At 45.9% G+C, this 15,619-nt stretch overlaps 1 protein-coding gene across 1 annotated transcript in view; it reads left to right on the top strand.

Annotated features, from left to right (window-relative positions):
• The first annotated feature begins 4,808 nt into the window (after nucleotides 1–4,808).
• Nucleotides 4,809–15,619, top strand: part of prdm5 (PR domain containing 5) — a 47,796-nt gene continuing 36,985 nt past the window's right edge. The window contains exons 1-8 of the mRNA XM_080505968.1: nucleotides 4,809–4,962; nucleotides 6,527–6,610; nucleotides 7,348–7,470; nucleotides 9,173–9,338; nucleotides 10,393–10,570; nucleotides 11,527–11,619; nucleotides 11,716–11,837; nucleotides 12,553–12,632. Of these exons, the coding sequence (XP_080362094.1) occupies nucleotides 4,864–4,962; nucleotides 6,527–6,610; nucleotides 7,348–7,470; nucleotides 9,173–9,338; nucleotides 10,393–10,570; nucleotides 11,527–11,619; nucleotides 11,716–11,837; nucleotides 12,553–12,632 (945 nt within the window). The 5' untranslated portion in view covers nucleotides 4,809–4,863. The remainder of the gene's footprint in view (nucleotides 4,963–6,526; nucleotides 6,611–7,347; nucleotides 7,471–9,172; nucleotides 9,339–10,392; nucleotides 10,571–11,526; nucleotides 11,620–11,715; nucleotides 11,838–12,552; nucleotides 12,633–15,619) is intronic.

Below are 15,619 nucleotides of genomic sequence, written 5' to 3'. Positions count from 1 at the left end.
ATGTCTTTGTTGATACGTGACATTTTAGCCCAGAAGGGAAAAACCAAAACATCTGAGCAAAACTTTAAATCACAGTTGAAGAGTAAAGGAGGCCAAACTCTACCAGGTGGAGTTGCAGGTCTGGTTCTTTGTAAATTCAATAAGATGCTCAACTACAATTTCAAATGTGACTGTTTTTTATGAGTTCAAGCAGATTCAATATTTGGCAGCTATTTTCTCTGTCACTTTGTGTTTTGGCTCTGATGTTGATTTAATGTCACAAAAAGCACAATTTGCAGATTATTTGGGCCTCAAGAGAAGCACAAGCGTCTCCCTGGTGAATTCCTGGTCTGAGCCGAGTCGTCAAGTTCACTTTAGAGAAGAACGTGTCAAATGTGTAAAAAACCTGTGTAAAACAGGGTTGAACAGTCCATCAGCTATTCTGCTGGCGAATTCCTCTTTAGAATCTTTGGTCAAATCAGTGGAGTTTCAGAACAGCGTAGCCTGGGGGGGGGGGGATCCTGGTCCTGCAGGTTCTAGATGCTTCCTGCTCAAACACACCTGTGATCATGACGAGGCTCTGCAGGAAGCTGGACCAGGAGCCACGAATTGCTGTCAGCTGTATTGATGTGAGGAGACATGGAAAACGTGCAGGGCTGCGGCCTTCGAGGACCAGGACTTCCCCCCCCCCCCTGGCGTAGCCACAAGACAAACCAGAGCCGAAGCTAAACCACAGACGGGGTCCAGACCCACCGGGGCCACAAGCACTGAGACTGTCAGGTGGAGGAACTACTTTCTCTGTTGTGTTTCCTTGTGTGGCTGCAACGCCGCTCGTCGTCACGCCTCGTGGTCAGTCCAGCTCCTGGTCGGAGGAAACGCTTTCACACAGTTTAGAAACTCTCTTATTGTGTCGTTGGTTATTGCAGGTATTGACGAATAGATCGATGGACACCTAAATGAAAGCTACATAATCAGTCATTTTAACTGTCATTACATAATCATGTGGAGTCAAACGTCTTGTTGGATCTCTGGGGACGTCCGTCATTCTACTAGTGATTTCCTGCCGTCGCTCGTCGTCGTCTCCCCAGACGATCCAAACCGGAGTTCACTGGTTGAAGTCCTGGTTTGACTGGTTAGAATCAAACAGGCTCCACTGTTCACTTGAAGCATTAATAATGACGATTATCGCCTTTAGCGGAAAATACAGTAGCAACAAAAAACAACCAGACTTTTTCCTTCCTTTTCAACAAGTTGTTTTTCAAAAATGTGATCAAAGGCCTAAAGATTTAAACTGCAGTCGCTGCGTTGCTGTTTTCTTTAAAAAAAAGAAAAGAAAACAAAAATAAGAAAAACCTGAAACAAATTCACTGTAGAAAGTGAAGAGGCTGCTGGTGAAGCCCCGCCTCCAGAGGCTGCCGGTGAAGCCCCGCCTCCAGAGGCTGCCGGTGAAGCCCCGCCTCCAGAGGTTGCCGGTGAAGCCCCGCCTCCAGAGGCTGCCGGTGAAGCCCCGCCTCCAGAGGCTGCTAGTGTGCTGGTGAAGCCCCGCCTCCAGAGGCTGCTAGTGTGCTGGTGAAGCCCCGCCTCCAGAGGCTGCCGGTGAAGCCCCGCCTCCAGGGGCTGCCGGTGAAGCCCCACCACCTCCTCTTCATCCTCCTCCTCTCCTCCTGCTCCTCTCCTCCTCCCTTCTTCATCCTCCTCCTCCTCCTCTCCTCCTCCTCTCCTCCTGCTCCTCTCCTCCTCCCTTCTTCATCCTCCTCCTCCTCCTCTCCTCCTCCTCCTCCTCCTGCTCCTCCTGTGTGGGTCCTGGGTGTGGTTCATGCAGGTGTTGAAGATCAGAGGTGACGGGATCAATCGGGGATCTCAGTGAAAGTTAATGGGTTGGAGGTCCTCAGAGGGCAGAGGGAGGAAGGGTCATGACATTTAATCACCCTGCCCTGACGGGGGGGGGGGGGGGGCGGACAGTGGGGGGGCAGATGCACACAAAGACCCTCTCAGTGCTGATCAGGCTGGTCACCCATGTGTCCCCCCCCAGGGATGAACTGAGGCACAGCAGGAACCTGATCCCAGCAGCGTCTGGAGGAGGGGGTGTGGCTGCAGGGCGTGTCGCCCCGAAGAGCCGAGGAGCCGTCGGGTGTTTGACTCTCATGTAAACATGTACATTACCGTCCCGCCGCTCTCTGGACCAATCACAGAGCCCCTGGCAGAGCGCCACGACACAACAGGAAGCCATTGGCATAAACACCAACATGAACCTCAAGCAGAACCAGGAGAACCGTGACGGTCGCTGGTCAGAGGAGGGGCGTTTGCTGGAGAGGCGTTCAATGACAGAAAACACACAAACAGAGTGATGAGAGACAACGACAATCTGCAGGCGAGAGTCAAGAGATCAGGGTGAGAAGAAAGAGGTTCCGTGAGGTTCCTCTCTCAGGAACAGTCACACATCAGGGTGAGAAGACAGGATGAGGATAAAGAGGTTCCGTGAGGTTCCTCACTCAGGAACAGTCACACATCAGGGTGAGAAGACAGGGTGAGAAGAAAGAGGTTCCGTGAGGTTCCTCACTCAGGAACAGTCACACATCAGGGTGAGAAGACAGGATGAGGATAAAGAGGTTCCGTGAGGTTCCTCTCTCAGGAACAGTCACACATCAGGGTGAGAAGACAGGATGAGGATAAAGAGGTTCCGTGAGGTTCCTCTCTCAGGAACAGTCACACATCAGGGTGAGAAGACAGGATGAGGATAAAGAGGTTCCGTGAGGTTCCTCACTCAGGAACAGTCACACATCAGGGTGAGAAGACAGGATGAGAAGAAAGAGGTTCCGTGAGGTTCCTCACTCAGGAACAGTCACACATCAGGGTGAGAAGACAGGATGAGAAGAAAGAGGTTCCGTGAGGTTCCTCTCTCAGGAACAGTCACACATCAGGGTGAGAAGACAGGATGAGGATAAGAGGTTCCGTGAGGTTCCTCACTCAGGAACAGTCACACATCAGGGTGAGAAGACAGGATGAGAAGAAAGAGGTTCCGTGAGGTTCCTCACTCAGGAACAGTCACACATCACGGTGAGAAGACAGGATGAGGATAAAGAGGTTCCGTGAGGTTCCTCTCTCAGGAACAGTCACACATCAGGGCTGTTGGGAAGCCACATTAACTTCAGCTACACAATAAAAGTCATCTGGCATTACTTCAGACACTTTAATGTGAAAGGTCATGGTTTTCCCGTTCAAAGCAAGACTGTTTGAACTTTGTTTATTTCTCTTCATCCCAGTGAAATGATCATGATTCAATTGAATAGAATTCATGACGGAGGGTTTTTCAAGCATCTGAACGGACAGTCAAGCTGGTTTCACTGGGAAAACGAAACAAAACATCTTATTGTGGATAAAGAACCACGGTGTTTTAATGTTGTAATGAAATGTTAACATTTGAATCTAAAACTACAAATAAATAAATGAAATAAAACATTTAAAAACTGCTGCACACAGAACCTCTGAACCGCGGAGGGTTTTGTTGAAGTGGAGGATCTTCCTCACAGTGGGGGGGGTAGACATTAGCCCACATGATCCTGAAAAGAAAGATGGTGGCAGGCTGGGTGCCTGGTTCCTGGTTCCTGGTTCCTGGTTCCCCTCCAGCACATTTGTCAGGTTCGTCCCTGAAGTGAGTTTCTTGTTTGATACAATTTAGTTGCTGCAGAATTCAAAAGGATACATTTTCTTTTCATGATGAATTTCATGATGATCACATGACATCACATAACATGACATGACATCACAGAGTTGGAATTACGGGGGAGCTAAGGGGACCTGGGCTCCCCTGAAAGCCTGATTTGAAAAATTTAGGGGGAGCTCTAAAAACATGCGGCATACCTATTCTACAAACTTGAGAGGTCTGATCGGAAAATAGGGCTCCCAGAAAGCCACGTTGTAATTCGAACCCTGATTACATGACATGACATCACGTGACATTACATCACATCACATAACATGACATGACATGACATCACAGTGTAACAAGTACTCTGTTACATGGAGGGATTATGAAATCTTTTATTTAAAAATCAAAATGACCTGAGTGGCTCCTGAACCAAAAAGACCTGCTGGAGCATGTTCTCCTACATGTTCTGCTACATGTTCTGCTGCATGTTCTGCTGCATGTTCTCCTACATGTTCTGCTGCATGTTCTGCTGCATGTTCTCCTACATGCTCTGCTACATGCTCTGCTACATGCTCTGCTACATGTTCTGCTACATGCTCTGCTACATGCTCTGCTACATGTTCTGCTGCATGTTCTGCTACATGTTCTGCTACATGTTCTGCTGCATGTTCTGCTGCATGTTCTCCTACATGCTCTGCTACATGCTCTGCTACATGCTCTGCTACATGTTCTGCTGCATGTTCTGCTACATGTTCTGCTACATGTTCTGCTACATGCTCTGCTACATGTTCTGCTGCATGTTCTGCTGCATGTTCTGCTGCATGTTCTGCTGCATGTTCTGCTACATGTTCTGCTGCACGTTCTCCTACATGTTCTGCTGCATGTTCTGCTGCATGTTCTGCTGCATGTTCTGCTACATGTTCTGCTGCATGTTCTGCTGCATGTTCTCCTACATGCTCTGCTGCAGACCACACGTTCTGCTGCACGTTCTGCTGCAGGCTGCAGCGTGTAGCAAAGGTAGCTTCTGGTTACAAACTTTGGACCAATCAGGAGGCGGCTGAGCGCCGCTGCAGCAGGAGCAGCAGAAGTTCAACCTGGACCAGGACTTGTGGGAGAAAGTAGCCGCTCCGAACCGCGCGCTGACCATGGCCGTCCTCTGACACGTCCGGCGACACGTCCGGCCACACGTCCGGCCACACGTCCAGCCACACGTCCAGCCCCCGAGCCGTCCAGACATGACCATGTTGGGAATGTACGTGCCGGACAGGTTTTCCCTGAAGCCGTCCTCCGTCCAGGACGGGATCGGGCTGTTCACGGCCAGGAGGGTGAAAAAGGTGGGTCGCTTCCGCTCGCGAGGACACTTTGAGCGCGAGACGCGTTTTGTGCCACTTTGGCACAAGTTTCGTGGAGTTTCGTGGAGTTTGCTGTGGGAGGCGAGCCGGGCTCCTCTGACGTGAAGTGCCACGTCGCTGCAGACTCCCGCCGTCCCTCCGCCTCGCTGCTCGCTGCTCGCGGCTCCAGAGGCTCCAGAGGTTCCAGAGGCTCCAGAGGTTCCAGAGGTTCCAGAGGCTCCAGAGGCTCCGGGAGCCCGGATATACATTATCTATACCTCCAGCTCGAGCTGCGCTTCTTTTAGAAAGCGACCAACTCCTCCTCCTCCTCACGTTCACGTGTCACAACGTTCTTTCTGTTCCGTTTTCCTTTTTGTTTTTTTTTTAAACGTCGTAATAGAAATGTTTCGTTAACGGTGAGAGGATGAGGCTCCGTGGCCACGCCCCCTCCGGAAGGTCAGCAGGGAAACGCGTCCAGCGCTCGGGCGCGTTCACGTGCAGGGGCGTTCCTAGAAGCTCTGGGGGCTTCGGGCAAGACGCCCCGCCCCCCCCCCCATGTTAAAACCTTGTAGACAACCTTGTGTAATGTAGTTTGTTTTATGACGTGTAAAAATGTTTTCCACATTTTGCCAAAGTGTTTCACATGTTGTGACGTTCTGACCTTCTCAGCCACCGTAGAAAACCACACAAGTGAAATAGAGGCTCCACGTTGTCTTTGATGTTGACACTTGGTGAATGGCGGCCATCTTTGGGATTCAAGCCGCAATGAGCAGAGGTCCTTGTCAGGATAACTTATTATTATAATATATAATCATAATATGTTATTATTACACGCCACACTAAACAGAAGGTGTTTCCTCAATACAAGAACAATTTGTGAGGTCGTTCCAACCCTTTACCAAAAATAGAAACACAACTGGTTTTGTCACTTTACACAGTAGCATCATGTGGGATGGTAATGCACATAATATGTGGTTATAGATCGGGTTTGGAAGTATTTTATTTAATATTATAGGTACTGCAACGACAAACTGTTTGTGCTCAACAACCTTGAGCAAAAAAAAACCTTTAACATTGACGAAGGAACACATTTATCATTTATTATGTATAATGTGTATTTTAACAAAAGATATCAGGAGAATGGAGTGAAGAACAGGATCAATATTGTGCTTCTGATGTGTATTGTGATGGGGTGGACGGCGTTACGTCCTCCGCTAACGTCCCCCGCTAACGTCCCTCGCTAACCGTCCTCCGCTAACGTCCTCCGCTAACGTCCCCCACTAACGTCCTCCGCTAACGTCCCCCGCTAACGTCCCCCGCTAACGTCCCCAGCTAACGTCCCCGCTAACATCCCCTGCTAACATCCCCCGCTAACCGTCCCCCACTAACGTCCCCCTCTAACGTCCCCCTCTAACGTCCCCCTCTAACGTCCCCCTCTAACGTCCTCCGCTAACATCCCCCGCTAACGTCCCCCGCTAACCGTCCCCCGCTAACGTACCCCGCTAACGTCCCCCGCTAACGTCCCCGCTAACGTCCCCCGCTAACGTCTGCGCACTCTGTTTTAAAGGGGGAAAAGTTCGGACCGTTTGCAGGTGAGAAGAAGCTGCCAGGTGAGCTGGAGGAGAGCTCCGACACCAGGCTGATGTGGGAGGTGAACACACACACACACACACACACACACACACACACACACACACACACACACACACACACACACACACACACACACACACACACACACACACACACACACACACACAGGCCTCGTGGAATAGAATGAAGTAACGTCAGGATGGAATCTCGTGTCTGATCAGAACTGACGAGTCAGCAAGTCCTGCTCTGAATGAACCAGACCGGACCATGTTGGCCGTTCTAAACCTTCTAGAAGTAGAGACTGTGACTGAAGAACAAGAACAACTGAAGAACAAGAACAACTGAAGAACAAGAACAACTGAAGAACAAGAACAACTGAAGAACAAGAACAACTGAAGAACAAGAACAAGAAGAATTTTAGAACAACTGAAGAACAAGAACAATTGGAGAACAAGAACAAGAAGAATTTTAGAACAACTGAAGAAGAATTTTAGAACAACTGAAGAACAAGAAGAATTTTAGAACAACTGAAGAACAAGAACAACTGAAGAACAAGAACAATTGGAGAACAAGAACAAGAAGAATTTTAGAACAAGAACAATTTTAGAACAAGAACAACTGAAGAACAAGAACAATTTTAGAACAACTGAAGAAGAATTTTAGAACAACTGAAGAACAATAAAGACCCTTGAAAGCCTCAGTGAGGAGGATTTATGTGATTGTGTCTGAAGCGGTTCTAGGTGACGGAGGAAGTCCTGAAAGGTTCCTGACGGTGTTCCGTGTTCCGCCTTGCAGGTCCGCGGCAGTAAGGGAGACGTGCTGTATATCCTGGACGCCAGTAATCCTCGCCACGCCAACTGGCTGCGGTTTGTCCATCAGGCGCCGTCGCAGGAACAGAAGAACTTGGCAGCCATTCAGGTACGTTTCCATCCAGAGGGTGGTGAGGTTCTCCGACTGGCCACAGACACTGAGAAAGACTGGAAGCAGTCAAATAAACAAATCTCTCAATGGCCTGGAAACACTTTCTGAGTACTGCGTTTTGTAGTACAAGAGTAAAATAGTCTTTTTTTCTGTCATTGTATTTGAAATCATTATTTGAGCTTAATTGTGAGCGGCTGAGCAGTGAAGTCTGAAGTCTGAAGCTTTTATAGTCAAAATAAGTCACAAATAATTGGAAATGAAAACAAGGCCAAGTAATAAAACTGCACATTTTTTCATTTAACTAGGAGATGTGTCGCTTTGACTCCACGTCTGTCTGTCGCCAGATGTTTATGTGTTTTTAAGCTGTTATAATTGAGTGCAAATTGGATGTAAAACTGTAGACGGCAGGAATTCTAGTTGTTGCTTTCTAGGATCGATCAATATACCGTCTGAAAACTTCACAGGACTCGTCGTGGCTCCAGCCTCGAGTCATTCTCCAAATGCTCCTGAGAACCTTCTTTCAGTGCTCACATGACTAATAATGTGTCGACAACAGCCGCTAGGCCAACGTGCAGCTGAATATCGGAGTCATTTTCTAAAAGAAAAGCTTGTAAAGCCCACAGACGTTGTGTAAACAACACAGAACTCTGGAAGCTTCACCTCTTCAGCCTCTGGAGAACCAACACAGATTGTTTCCTGGTAGTGGAAGAAACATCGAAGTGGAAGGAAGAGAGGATGAAGATTGCAGGTCAAGTGGCTGCCATTAATGCTGGAATGCCGTCGGTGAAGGTCGTTGAAGGTCGTTGAAGGTCGTGCATGAGCGCTAAATCTCTGCGTTCCATCACCAACGACATTTATTGTGCAGCTCTCGTCTTCTTAATCGTTATTTATCTGTATTTACAATCCCATAGTTCAGAGTTCTTCACCCTCTGGTGTTTCCTCCAGATCGTCAGCTGAGTCGTGGGAAATTATCACATTTCACATTTTTTTCTAAAAAACCTTTGCTCTCACAGCGACAGTGTGCTGCAGAGTAATCCTGTATAAATACTCTTCACCACTAGAGGGCAGCACACAACTTTGCCGGTGAAATCGAAACTGAAAGACGTCAGTCTGGTTAATCACGAACTCCGAACTGGACATGTTGGTGTTTGTCTGTCTTCTGTTCCGGATCTCAGCTCTTCACCCATCAGGTCCAGGTTTCACACTGAGGGAGGCACTCTTAAAACAAGACATTGGGAAATACTTTTGTTCTGGATTTACTGGATTCCTGTTGATAAAACTTTGATGAGAATGACTTTATATTGTTAATAGAGGCTGCAGAGTTTCATATTTTAACATGTTCGGGTGGTGATGTGACTCCAGAGTTTTCCAAAGAAAAAAGTGTGTCTTGGTGCAGAAAGGGTTAAAAACACTGGACGAGTTCAAACAAAATGACGGGTTGATTTTATTAACGCGACCTTTGAAGACGAGGACGTCAATGAAGCATTTTGAGGGCTTGAGGGTTTGACCTGTGGTCGGTCGGCCTAAACAGGCCGGCGTGACGCCGTCATAAGCCCCGCCTCCGGCGTCATAAGCTCCGCCTCCGGCTCCCCCAGGTGAGCTGCTTCAGGAACCTTGTGCAGGCTTTACTGTCACAGTCCTTCTGGAGACGTGAGTGTTGTTCTGCCACGGCGTTGTTAGCGTCACCTCTCACCACCAGGATGGAGAGAACATCTTCTACCTGGCGGTGGACGACATCGACACGGACACGGAGCTCCTGATTGGCTACCTGGACAGTGACATGGAGGAAGAGGAGGAGGAGGAAGAAGAAGTCATTCGAGATGAAGATGACAACAGTAAAGAGGCCAAGCATCTGGTGGAAATGGGTACGGTTCATTGCTCTTCAGTCGTCTTGATTCATCGCCATTCAATATTTGTATGTTTATTAGATTTGTATTCTACATTAATCAGTTTTTATTTTGGACGAACAAACAGGCTGAAGAGAGAAGGGAGTATTTATGCACTGCACATTTTTATTAAACGCCTTTAACAGTTCAAGACAAACATGTTTCCACATGAATGTTCCTTTGACATGTTCTCCAGTAGTTTATTAAGACGAACGAACTTCTCAGCACTTCTTCTTCACAGTCAATCCCACACTGACGTTTGCTTTGTGTCACTGTGATATTTTAAGCTGGAAGTGCTTCTTCCAGCTTAAAATATCATTTGAAGTCGGTCGACTCTCCAGCCTCTGCTGGTTTTTGTGCTCAGATTGACGTCGAGGACGGACCTGCTGTTTAACGTCTCCCATGTGACGTTTGTCCTGTCGGTTTGTTCAGATCAAGTTCTTATTGCACATTAATCAGACTAGTAATGATCATGTGATGTTCACTTTGACGGCCCTGAATGTGACCTTTCATAATGTTCCTGCTGCGTTTTGAGTCAAAAAGCTCAGACAGAAACTCCTGAATGGATTTAAATTTTCTCCACTGGAGCACAAATAGTCTTTGTGTTTGTCTGCCGCTGTTCCTGTTAGAACCGAGGCTGTTTCCTCTTTTCAGGCTGTTAATGAATGGAAGTAGAGAAAGTTGATTTTATGAACATCAGCTGCTCCGGACTCGTACATCCTGGTGGAAGATGGTTGAACTTTATAGGTCGTACTTGAAACATGTTTATTTGGGAGTATCGGCTGGAATATACACATAAAAACACTGCAGGAAAACTAGAAACATTTCTCTTTGTTCATTTCACACTTGGATAAAAAAGCAAACATTTCCCTTGGCGCTCCTCCTGCTCCACGCCAAGGGAAGGATTGTGTTTGTGAAGTGGCGTTCACCAGCCTGGTGCTCGTGATCGCCTCCACAGGACAGGAGGAGCAACACGGTGGCTCCTTGTGTTTCCACACTTCACACCGAGCGTGTTCGTCCCTCGTCTTTGCAGAGCTGGTCATCAAGAAGGAGGACCACCCCTGTCTGCTGTGTGAGAGCAGCTTCCCCAGCGAGGACGTCCTGGCCGCCCACCTCCAGAGCCTGCACCAGAGGCCCAGCACCGAGGACAAGGACTTCAAGTGCAGGAACTGTGGAAAGAAGTTCCCGGTCAAACAGGCTCTGCAGCGCCAGTGGGTCGTAGCTTCACTCTCAACACATGTGAAAACCAGTTGGCTCCTCAAATGTAGTCACACCAGAGACCTCCGACTGGAGATCTGGTGGCTCCACAGCTCAATGAGGCGTTTCTCCATTTCTGCAGCTGAAATCATTTCATTTAGCAGGAGACAAGAAACAAGTGACGGAATCCTGGTTTGAGGTGTTTCAAATAACTGATCCACGACTGTTAGTGATGGTTTTGGTTCAGTCGACTGGTTGAACCTGTTTTCTCCTCATGCAAGAGTTTGATGGATTCTTTTATTGTTTTGTTTGCAATTAACTTTTTATTTGGAAAACACATGGGTAGACACCATTTCACTTCTACAATTTGACAGTGTCCTTGGACCCGTCCTCATTGTCTTTCATTAAATACAATGAACAGAGAAAGAGCAGAAACCAATAATGAAGAAGAGTCCAAGTGTCTCAGTCCACCCCGTCCTCCCGTCCTCCCGTCCGTTTTCTCCATGATGATTAAAGAAAAAGAGAAAAGGGGGGGGGGGGGGGGGCTCATCTCCTCATTATGCTTTTATCACCTCAGACAAACATCCACACATTTCTTTTTGAAATGTTGGCACAGCTAATAGGATATCAATGAAATCTGACCTCACTGTTTATACATCTCCTGTCCATTTAGACCAAAGCTTATAAAACATGAATTTTTCCATTATATAAATACCATGAATAATATCGATCCATTCTTCGATGGTCGTTGATTCCACTTTCAACCACTTTCTGGTGATGGCTTTTGTACCTGCGGCAGTAATATTGGCCATATTACTGCATGATGAATTCTTTCCCTCCATAAATTGTTTTCACTTCTTTACATTAGAAAATGTCCTGAATCTCGCCCCTCTTTCCACAAGCCGTCATCCTGCTGTGACACGTTGAACATTCTGCACCTAATTTGTTTGTGTTTTGAATCCGTCCTCAGTGTTTTGCATTGTTGTGAGTCTGCGGACCCGTCGGGCGACTCCAAGCCTCACCAGTGCTCCTTGTGTCACCACAGCTTCAGCTCCGAGTCCAGGTAACGCCTCGGCACCCAACCTTTAACCAGATGTGCTGTCCTGCGATGAGTGCAGTGCCTCACTTTGCTCTTCCACCCCCTGCGCCCCCGGCCCAGCTTTGAGCAGCACAAAGAGGCGTGTAAAGGCGACGCCAGGTTCATCTGTAAAGCCGAGAGCTGCGGCAAAAGGTTCAAGAGCAAAGACGCTCTGAAGAAGCATAAAGGGAATGTTCACACAGGTTGGTGTCGTCTTCTGCACCTTCTCTTCATCTGTGTTGCACATTTATTCACATTTGCAGCAGTTTTTGTGTGTGAGTGTGTGAGTGTGTGAGTGTGTGTGTGTGTGTGTGTGTGTGTGTGGGGGGGGGGGTGTTCTCATGAGACGCCTTGTAATGAAGATAATGGTCCATTAGCAGCCTCAGCACTCGAGGAACTGCAGTGACGGTGTTTGACCTCCACCACCGTCGAGGCACGTCTCTAATTACTTTGCTCCATAATCGCTGACCTGCGTGTTCTGGGGCGCCGCGCTCCTTCACGTAATTGGACTTCCAGAGCTATTTATGATGGGATGTAGGGCAGCGGCGAGCCGCGCGGCAGAGCAATGTGGCCCAAGTACCAACCCGAGATTAAGACGCTCATCCGAGAGGCTGGGAGTGTGTGTGTGTGTGTGTGTGTGTGTGTGTGTGTGTGTGTGTGTGTGTGTGTGTGGGCGAGGGGGAAGTGGATCAGACGCAGCAGATGTGGGTCATGTAATTCCGATGGTGGTGGTGGGGGGGCAGGGTGTGTGGGGGGGGGGGGGGGGGGGGGGTTGTGTCACCAGTCCCTAAAACTCTGGGACAAGTGTGACTCTGATGAAGAGACTCTGGCGTTTTGCCCCGGCGGAGGGATTCTGCATGATAGACGTGTTTTGTGTGTGACGAGGTTTGAGAGCCACTTTGTGCTCCGCCCCCACAGGAAGTGCCCGCAGGAAGCTCACCTGCACCATCTGCAACAGGAAGTGCTCGTCCTCCCTCACCCTGCAGGAGCACAGGAAGGTGAGCGACTGTACGTCCACATGTGTTCCAGCCTTTGCACTTTGCATCGGATGTGGGAGGATTTCCACGGCTTACACAGTTTTGCATGATCCGTTTCCACGGCGATGTGTGTTTGGTGCCGTCTCTGGTTGGATGTCCGTCGCCGGGCGACGCCGCGACAAGGCCGTCCTACTCCCTGGTCTGGTTCTGGCCTCGGGGGGGGGAGGGGGGGGGGAGGCCGGGGGGGGCGTCTCTCGCTCATCCCGCACGTCTCGTGGAATTGCAGAGGCTCTGCTGGCAGAAGATGAAGTTTGAACTTTGGCGTCGGGATCGTCTCACGAAGACTTTCACATTTCAAACACTTCAAACCAGTTTACCAGTTAAACAGTTAAAGAGTTAACCAGTTAACCAGTTAACCAGTTAACCAGTTAAACAGCTAAAGAGTTAACCAGTTAAACAGTTAACCAGTTAAACAGCTAAAGAGTTAACCAGTTAAAGAGTTAACCAGTTAACCAGTTAACCAGCTAAAGAGTTAAAGAGTTAACCAGTTAAAGAGTTAACCAGTTAAACAGTTAAACAGTTAAACAGCTAAAGAGTTAACCAGTTAAACAGTTAACCAGTTAAACAGCTAAAGAGTTAAAGAGTTAACCAGTTAACCAGTTAACCAGCTAAAGAGTTAAAGAGTTAACCAGTTAAACAGTTAAACAGTTAACCAGTTAAACAGCTAAAGAGTTAACCAGTTAAAGAGTTAAAGAGTTAACCAGTTAACCAGTTAAACAGCTAAAGAGTTAAAGAGTTAACCAGTTAAAGAGTTAACGAGTTAAAGAGTTAAAGAGTTAACGAGTTAAAGAGTTAGAGTTAACCAGCTAACCAGTTAAAGTAAAGCATTAACACAGACTGAGCTCAGGTGTCGGTTTGATTCCTCTGATTCGTTCCACCAGATCTTCTTCTTCTTCTTCTTCAGTTCAGCTGCAGAACGTCGTTCTACCTTCATCATTTCCTTTCAGACGTTCTCAGCCGACAGGCCGTCGTTCCGACGTGTCGGTTCCTCTGAAGAACCGTCAGAAATGTGATTCGGTCGGTTCTTTTGGTTGTAGAGAACGTGAGCAGCCGCTCTGAAGGGAAACACTGTGGTGTTTTCTGAATGACGTTCCGTTGGATTGTGTTGCTTTACAAGCAGCAGCTGTTTTGTTGGACGTCTCAGCGTTTCAGCGCCGCCAAAATAAAATCCACATCTGGACCTCTGGAATACAGTTTGTCACTGTCTGATGAAGGAGTTTAGCAACAAGAAGGAAACAACAGCAAATAGAAGTGAGACGCATCTTTTCTCACTTTTCATTAAACTGATCTCTTGTTTGTCCACAAAATCTAATGTTGTTGCTAAAACTCATGAAAAAACAACCAAGTCAAGCAAAACAAAATGGTTTTAACATCATATGAAACACGAAAACTGCAATGATATTGATATAATATAATATAATATAATATAACATAATATAATATAACATAACATAATATAATATAATATAATATAACAACATAACAATATAATATAATATAATATAATATAACATAATATAATATAATATAACATAATATAACACAATATAATATAACAACATAACAATATAATATAATATAATATAACATAACATAATATAATATAATATAATATAGCATAATATAACACAATATAATATAACAACATAACAATATAATATAATATGATATGATATAATAACATATAATATAATATAACATAACATCTTCTATTGACTGACCAGTATGAACACACGTCAGAGTGAATTTGTTGAACATGACAGAAAGCGTTTCTATTAGAAAATAAATATAAATATTTCTATTTATTAGCCGTCGTCTCTGATCGTCCCTTCATTAATAATCTCAGCAGTTTCTCATGAAACTTCAATTTTCTGCTGTCAACCTTCCTCACGGTGTGATCAGGCCTCGTTAGTCCGTCTCCTTTAGCGTGTTTATCATCGCTTGTGAAACGTTTCCATGTGGCCTCGTAGTCAAACACTCCATTACAGTCAAGATGACCTTTGACCTCTGATGTGGCAAAACGTTTCCGTGTCCACACAACATCAAAGTCTAAAGTGTCCTTCAGGTGAGAACTTCCACCTTCACCTGTGTGATTCTCACGACTGTTTCACACGTGTGATGTGATGTTTGCACGTTGTGGCTTCTTGTGCGTCTAAACGTCGTCTCATCAGGCTTTTGTCTCTCATGAAACCACAAAGTGAAATATTGTTGCTCCAAACTGTTCCTCAGTGACGACGCTCAGAAAACCATTCCCACTGAAACACAAACGCTTTTTATGAACTTTGCACACTTCTGACAACGAGCGTGGCAAATTCTTAGGGCGTCAATCAACCCAAGGGAATGAAGTATTATGAAGTATTATGAAGTATTATGAAGTATTATGAAGTATTATTAAGAATTATGAAGTATTATGAAGAATTATGAAGTATTATGAAGAATTATGAAGTATTATGAAGTATTATGAAGAATTATTAAGAATTATGAAGTATTATGAAGTATTATGAAGAATTATGAAGTATTATTAAGAATTATGAAGTATTATGAAGTATTATGAAGTATTATGAAGAATTATGAAGTATTATGAAGTATTATGAAGTATTATGAAGAATTATTAAGAATTATGAAGTATTATGAAGTATTATGAAGAATTATGAAGTATTATGAAAAATTATGAAGTATTATGAAGTATTATGAAGAATTATGAAGTATTATGAAGTATTATGAAGTATTATGAAGAATTATTAAGAATTATGAAGTATTATGAAGAATTATGAAGTATTATGAAGAATTATGAAGTATTATGAAAAATTATGAAGTATTCTTCTTGGAGGAGCTGTCAAACTTTCCACAATGACAATTTAGCTGCAAAGCAGCTTAAAAGCGTCGTCGTCGTCATTTAATGAACGATCTTCTGCGCCGCATTAGCATCTGCTATTGTGTCTGCACGG

The sequence above is a fragment of the Blennius ocellaris genome (assembly GCF_963422515.1).
Source record: "Blennius ocellaris genome assembly, chromosome: 12".
NCBI lineage: Eukaryota > Metazoa > Chordata > Actinopteri > Blenniiformes > Blenniidae > Blennius > Blennius ocellaris.
The sequence above is the reverse complement of the archived record's forward strand: the minus strand, read 5'-3'. Positions and strand labels throughout refer to the sequence as shown.